Below are 8,141 nucleotides of genomic sequence, written 5' to 3'. Positions count from 1 at the left end.
GTATATGTATAATAAATGCATCTATTTATGGTATTACGCTATGTTTATTTTATCCTATAAGTGTATAGTTAAAATGTTTTGAAAATTATAATATTTATAAGAAATGCAAACATTAACATTTGTTAAAATTATCAAATAACTATAGTAATTCGTTTTTAAATTACAAAAAAACAAAAATCGGTTGAGAAGAAATATTTATCACAGAAATATGAAATGAATATCCAATGTCTTAAAAATTCAAAATTCAAACAATTATAAAAAATATTAATTCGTATTTTCGGAAAACTTTTTATTTTTGTTAGGGATAAAAAAAACTTATATTAGTCGGGTACTCGGCCGGTTAAAAATGAAAAATGCTATTTATACAATGAATATAAATATAAATTATTATTCTATAAAATGGGTCTGGTAATATAATAATATGACGATTATGTATTTTCGGTTTCACGTATTTTATGCATTGCGCGTTGGGGAATAAAATATGCATACGTATACGTCACACGGCGTGAATAGTAGAATAAAATATGTGCTTACGTCGATTACATCGTCCAAGTAGCCGATTGTTCATATAAATAAATATATTTTATTTTAAGTTAAAATGTAAATTTAATTCTAAAAAAGAATAAGAAAAAAACTTACGTAATCGTAGACTGTTCCCGGGAAACCGAGTTGTTTCAATCTTCAGTCTATACGGAGTGGTGCACCGCCGCCGAAGAAACTGAACATTTTCTTCATATCGATCTTCATCGTAATTCTAAATGAGAATAAAAATACATTTTATGAAAATAAACAGCACGAAATGAAAATGAGAGTACTTGTCATGTACTAAAGGCTGTTGTTTGACGACTATTCAATAAAATTATTAGAATTGTTAATCGTCTCCTACAAATGACAACGATTGTCGTTTGCCATGGATGATAATATGAAATATATTATAAATTTTTTTTTTATAGAACTCTTTGTGATTTTATAGGATTTATTATTATATTTTAGCTGTTTGACATACGTAAAATTGAAACACATAAACTAGACCAAATCGTTATAGATATTGCAAAGTATTAATATTTTATTCTAATGAAGATGATAACAAATTATTTAATTTGATCTATAAAAATAGTGAACTAAATAAAAATAATTATATTTTTATATTTTTTATGTCTAAAAAAGTAAATTAAAGCTCCAAAATTATAGAAAATCAAACTCACGTAAACATCGATTTTTTTTGTGAAACTTAGTTGTGTCATATTTAATGTCCATACGTTCAGTAACCACATCGCCGACCCAGGAACACCTTTCCTCGTCCGTCTTTACCACGTTTCGAATTGAAGATATTGAAATATTTCATAAAAATAAGCTGAACAGAACGGCATATGCATGTAAAATATTATATATATTAAAATACGGTTTAACGATTTGTACGTCAATTTTTTTCTCCGTTAAAGTTATTACAACCGTCAATCGTCTCCGACGAATAGCGAAGATTGATGATTACCATAGATGATAGATTAATATGATAGATCCATATCCATAGATTATATACTGTATTATTATGTTGTAATATTATTATTAGCCAGACATTTAAATTTATTCGGGAGTCTGCCGTTCGAGAGACTCAATTGTGTACTTATACAAATTTTATATGCATGGCGGATGGCGGGGTAGATGTTGTTCAGGACATTGAGACTAGACTCTTTCAAAGTTTCTGCCATTGGCATCGCATAAATTAGTAATTAGTTGTTGTTATCGATATTTTTCGCCCGTATTATTATATATTAATGACACCCGTCTTCTCAATATTAATGTAAAAATATTATAATATTATCAATAATCAATATTAATATCGAAAACCATCATAATTATTTTCCAAATAGACAAAAATATTAAATTATAGGTACTACAATTTTCTTCAAACTTTTTTATTGATTTACTACCTTTTTTTATGGTGAGTTCGCCATCTCAAAGACCCCTGACGAGCCGCCACTGCAGGTGTTAATAAATTTATGGCATAAACAGCTTAAAACTAATCTACATAATATTTTGAATACTTCTCTGTTAGTGTTAATAATAATACACGAATTGGTGTCTTTAAAAAATATTTTTGTTATAACTTAAAACAAAATAGATAATTATACCTATATAATCGTTATTTTACGTTAAAATATACAGTTTTGTCAATATTCAAATTTGTTATATGCACTAACAGTAGCGCCGAACACGGGTATGAACTGGGGAAAATTCCCCAGAAATATTTATGGGTGGGTGGGCGATAATCAAAAATAGTTTGTTATGCAGTACCTATCTTGTATGTTTATAGTTAGAAATAATATAGTACCATTCGAACGTAACTAACTAAACATTTTTTTAGTAGGTGGGTCATTACACCAGCTTTTTTTCCCCTAACATGAAATATATAGATCGGCGTCACTGGACTTACGACTAACCTCTGAGACTGGGAGTGAGAATATGAATAAAGTTAAAACTTTTAAGCAATAATAATAATAATTTAATAGTAGCTATAGTTATATAGTTGTACTAATAGTTATATAGGTACTATTCTGATTAATATAAAAAAAACATAAGATGGTGACCAGCCATGAGTTATGGCTATTTTAACTGAGAATTGAAATGTTCAGTAACTTCAGTTACTAAATTTTAATTTTTTATCAGATGTATAAATAAAACCTAACATTATGAAATCTTTATTTATGAAATAATTTATGCGTGTATTATTAAAACATTAGGTTATAATAGAAAATATTTTTTAATTGTCTATTAAACAAAAATTATATGGATTATGCTAGATAACAACTGTTATACTAGTGTTACTACGATGTAATAACGTAAAAGCATTTAAATACATTGATAATTAAAAATTAATAATACTAATTACAAAATTAATTAATTTGTAAAATCCTTATGATTTTTTTAATCCCCCGTCAATTAGATCCTCATGCGTCATTTTAATCTCGCGTCAATTGGATCCTCTTGCGTCAGTTAGTCATCGGGATCTAGCTGTCGAGGGATCTATGTGACCGTTCACCGTCCACGATAGCTTGCTGCAGTAGGTACCTAATATCTTTTATGGTGGTACTGCGGTTATCAGTTATAGGTTATGTCGAGTTTGTTTGAAAAATTGAAAATAGTATAATGTGATTTGTAAAACATTCAGATTTCAATATTTTGTATTAACAATTTTTTTTATTTTTATTTGAAATTCTGATTAAAAAGTAATTTTTACTACTATAGAATAATTTGTTATTGTATTTGTTGGAATTTGGACTACTTAATTAGGAATGTCACGTTCAATTGTATTTGGGATACATGTTGGAAACTCAACTGCATCAATAGCCATATCCAAAGTAAATATGATCTAAATGCTATTTTAAAATTTACACTCAGGCTAGTTGTTTCATTACATTATTTATTAAAAGCAGAGTTCTTTTATGACGTTATTGAAATTACTATCAAGGGTAATCCATACAGAATGAATATTTTATCAAAAAACACAACACTAAATGTTTGACAAAAATTGAATTTTTGACTAGATTTATTTTATATTTTGACTGTTTTGTATGACAATATATATTTCTAATTTTCTGTTTTAATTTTTTTTTTTTTTTATTGAATTTTGGATGCGTAGTCTGAACCAATATTTCTTGGAGTATATTGTTTTTAAATATTGAAACCCTTAAAAATATTCTTTAGAATATAAAATTAGTAATGTGTCAACTTTCATAAAAGTATAAATTATAATTTTCAAAAAATAATAAAATTTTTTGAAATTATGAGTGTTCTTCAATAAATGAATTATACAGTATTGCTTGTCCTTAGTATTCAAAATATTTCTGTAATAATTTTACAGGAAGAAGGTAAAGTGGACGTTCTTGCAAATGAAGCTGGAGACAGAATAACACCTGCAATTGTATCTATAACTGATGAAGAAACTGTAAGTCTAATTTATTTGTAAATTATTAATTAATTTATAAATTTGTTACAAATTTTTTTGTAGGTTGTTGGAAATGCTGCAAAAACTGGTTTTATATCAAAACAAGCAAATACAATAACTTTTAATAATCGTTTAATGAACCTTTCATTAGATGAAAATGAAAAACGTTCATTTATAGAAAATAATAAAGTCAAAACTATTGAGGACGGAGGTCATCTTGCATATGAACTACCCTTGGAAACTAAAAAAAAAATTTATTCTCCTCAGTTCATTGAATCAAATATATATAAAACATTATACGGTAGCTACATTTAAAATATATTTTCTTTATTTTATTTTTTCATTATTATTAAAATATTTGCCTTTATTCTATAATTTTATTATTTCAAATAGATTTTTTTTTACTGTAATTAGGTATTGCCAAAAGAGCCACTCACAGTGAAGATACAAAATGTTCTTGTGTTGTAACTGTACCAGAATTTTTTGATGATCCTAGCAGAGAATCTGTTAGAAACGCAGCAATTCAAGCTGGATGGAATGTGCTTCAAGTTGTTAATGCTCCAAGTGTAACTCCTTTTACTTATGGAATTAATGTTACAGAACCTTTAAATGATACGTATGTAATAATATATTAGTATTAAATGTGTTTTTAAATTTTATTTTTACTGTGTAATTACAGGTATATTTTAGTATATAGGCTTGGAGGTATTAGTTGTGATGCTACAGTTTTATATGTGAATTCTGGTTTAGTGTCAATTGTAGCATCTGAACATACTAAGGCTATTGGAGGGTATAAATTAATAGAAACACTGAAAGCTCATTTAATTGAAGAAGTAAAAAGGTATTTTTCTAACTTAACAAAGTAGCTACAGTTTCTATATTTTTAATTGTTAAAGGAAACATCGATCAAATCCTTCAGAAAATGCAAGAGCTTCAGCAAAGTTACAAAGAGCTACTGAAGATGCAGTTCATTTATTGTCTACATTAAAAACGGCAAATATATTTATTGAATCATTGACTGACGGAGTTGATTTTGCTGCCATGGTTTCACAAGCAAGATTTGAATCATTAATTGCTCATTTGTTGACTGATTTTGCTCTGCCTATTGAAGTTGTTTTAAAGAAAGCTAATCTTAAGAGTTCAGATATTAAAAAAGTATTTATATAATTATTGATCACAATTTAAAGTTTGTGAATATCATACTTTTATATTTGATTAATTTAGGTTTTACTTTGTGGCGGTCCACTCAAAATACCGAAGTTGAAACATTACATTGGAAATTTATTCCCACATGCAGATATACCAAATGGTATTAGTCCCGACGAAGTATTGGCTTATGGAGCAGCTGTGCAAGCTAGTTTCTTAGCAAAATATTGGAATACACATGATGATTTACCAGAACCTACAACAGAAGTTCACACATTAAATGAATTAATAGAAATTGATGTTAGTATTTTTTTTTTTTTTTATAATCTTCTGATAAAATTATAATAATCATATGATTTATTTAATGGTTTTTTTTTTTTATTTTTAGTGTTGTGGAGAAACATTAAGTTTTGATCACAATGAAATATTACCTAGTACAAAAAGTATAACAACTAGTGCTAATGTTGATAATATTACTCTTATAGCTACATCAGGAAATAACAAGAGTAGTAAATCTGAAGTAAGTTTATTTAAAATGATTCAAATGTATTTTATTATTTTATTAATTTTTGTTTAGGCACATATAAATCTTAAAACAGAAGGAGAAATTACTTTTACATTAACTGCCAGTGTGTAAGTACTACTTAACAATATGTATAATCAATTGCATTAATTTTTTTTTATGTTATCTGCAGAGATCAATTACAAGTTGAAGCTAAACATGTGGACACTGAACTAAAATCATCTGCTATATTTGTAGCTGTATAACTTGATTTACAATATACAAAAATTGCATTCTATTTCTTTTTCTCTAATTTTAACCGATATTCTGATTCTTTACTTTATTATAAGTTGGTACATTGTTAATTTGAATATCAAATTCCAAGACTCTTTCTGTTAAATTTCAATACTTAATTATTATTTTGAAGTTATATAAGTTATTAATCCATTAATAAATCAATAATAATTTACTTTAAAATATCTTAATACATTATAGAAAATAGAAAGATGTTTGTATTTTTTTAATATTGACTCGTAATATGTATATTATAATTATAATTGGCAGAAGTCAAAACATATTTTGAATGATGGAAATTGAAACTCGTTCCATGTTGAAAACAATAAAACACAGAACAACACAGTAGGAAAATGTAATATATAATTTGTTGCTGCCTGCATAGTGACTTGTGTTAATTTGTGAGGTCGCCGAGATACAAATATAAAATAGAGTATAAAACTAACTACCTAATAACTATATATAAATACTTAATAACTTAATATTTTTATTGATAATAACTCGTAAGAAAACCGGCTGTCATATAGGATGCGGTCTACCTGCGGTTTTTACATAGGCTTAAGTTTATTTTTAATAGATAAACTTTAATATTTTCTTCGGTCAATACTTTATCTTTATTGCCTTATACACAGAACAATACTTTGACATTTTGTAAAAGCATGGGCTCAATAGCTCAGTACGTCATTTATTGCGTGACACAATTTATATTTTACACATTCAATATGTTGGCAAAAGATTTTTATAAAAAATTTTATACTTATTACTATTTTTTATTTTTTTTATTAAAAATTAGTTTGTCAAAAAAATTGTTGTCAATGGGTATAAATAAATTTAACGTAATACGTATAATACAATGATATATATTATTGCAGATATCTCATGGAAACATGGTGGCGTGGTATAAATAAATCAGATTTATTTAATGCATTTTTGAGAGATATGACGAAAGTTTTTGTATAACATATTACATTATATTTATTTATACTCATTGACAAACTAATTTTTAATTATTAATTTTTTACTATTACTGCTACAATAATTATACTTTAATATTATGATATAATTTTTAATTTATTTATTTGCGGTAGACCGCATACTATATGACAGCCAGAAAACCAATCATTGCTGTTACTTGTTCCATTATTCTTGTTATATTGTAAATAAAAAATATAATACATATTATGGACTGAATAAGTAAATTAATCGTCGGTCGTACAATATGATTATTTCAAGTTAAAATACTAGCTAAATTACCAGTAATGTAGAAAGACTTTAGCGCCCTTGGAAATCTTAGGAAAAACCGCCTTTTTAGTTTTTACCTATAAAAAAAAAATGATTAATGTACTTATTAATAACAACAATTAATGGAACAATTTGGAATTTTCCTTTTGCTATTTTCATAATTTCGTCGTTAAATTTACATGTAGTATTCGTAGTAAATATAAATAAACAAAATCATACAAATTTGAGTAATATGGTTGATTTATTTTATATACAAAACTGGACGGCTTGATGGAAGGGAGTGTCCAAACAACACTACTTCAATTCTAGACTTTTATTTATGTTTTTTTTTTTATTTTTTTTTTTATTGGTTGAGGAGGTCCCTGGGCCAATTTCGCTTTAGACGACGTGAAGGGTTATCTGGGAGAGTGACGGATGAGAGATTGGAAATGAGTGGATTAGGGTGGTTTAATGTGTTTTTGTGAAATAATTTATAGTAATGGGAGGCTAGGGTGCTTATGTATGGGATATTAAGGTCAGAGTGGAGTGAGAGGTTGCTGACGTACCAGGGTGCGTTTGTGAGGAGACGAAGACAAATTGATTGGAAGGATTGGAATTTTTGAATGTTGGATTTTTTGGAGGTACCCCATAGCTGTATTCCGTAAGTCATTGAGGGGCGGAGAATTTGTTTATAGATTAGGAGTTTTGTGTTGAGTGGGAGATTTGATCTAAGAAGGTGTTTCATTTTGTGGAGTTTAAAGTTGAGTGATTTCCTTTTTGTTTTTATGTGAACTGCCCAAGTAAGTTTACTGTCGAGGTGGACTCCTAGGTAACGGGTGGCTTGTGCTTTGGGAATCGTGTCGTTGTTGATAGTCATGGGGGGACTATGGTCTGGACGTAGAGTAAAGGTTATGTGGGTAGATTTATTTGGATTTATTTTGATTCTCCACAAGTTGAACCAGTTTTGTAGTTCGTTGAGATGGGATTGAAGATTATCAGATGCTATGGTTAGGTCAACATTAGTTGATATTA

The 8,141-nt window shown here is 27.5% G+C and overlaps 1 protein-coding gene across 1 annotated transcript; it reads left to right on the top strand.

Moving 5' to 3' along the window:
- Nucleotides 1-3,133: 3,133 nt before the first annotated feature.
- LOC132930074 (heat shock 70 kDa protein 14-like) lies at nt 3,134-5,892 on the top strand. Its single transcript, XM_060995739.1, has 10 exons — nt 3,134-3,359; nt 3,863-3,946; nt 4,010-4,247; nt 4,361-4,562; nt 4,626-4,787; nt 4,843-5,101; nt 5,171-5,392; nt 5,481-5,612; nt 5,670-5,725; nt 5,788-5,892. The coding sequence occupies exons 1-10, from the start codon at nt 3,294-3,296 to the stop codon at nt 5,858-5,860; spliced, it is 1,494 nt and encodes a 497-aa protein (XP_060851722.1). The 5' UTR covers nt 3,134-3,293; the 3' UTR covers nt 5,861-5,892.
- Nucleotides 5,893-8,141: the final 2,249 nt, after the last annotated feature.

This window comes from Rhopalosiphum padi, chromosome 4 (assembly GCF_020882245.1).
Source record: "Rhopalosiphum padi isolate XX-2018 chromosome 4, ASM2088224v1, whole genome shotgun sequence".
Taxonomy (NCBI): Eukaryota; Metazoa; Arthropoda; class Insecta; order Hemiptera; family Aphididae; genus Rhopalosiphum; species Rhopalosiphum padi.
This window is presented reverse-complemented; position numbering and strand designations above follow the sequence as displayed.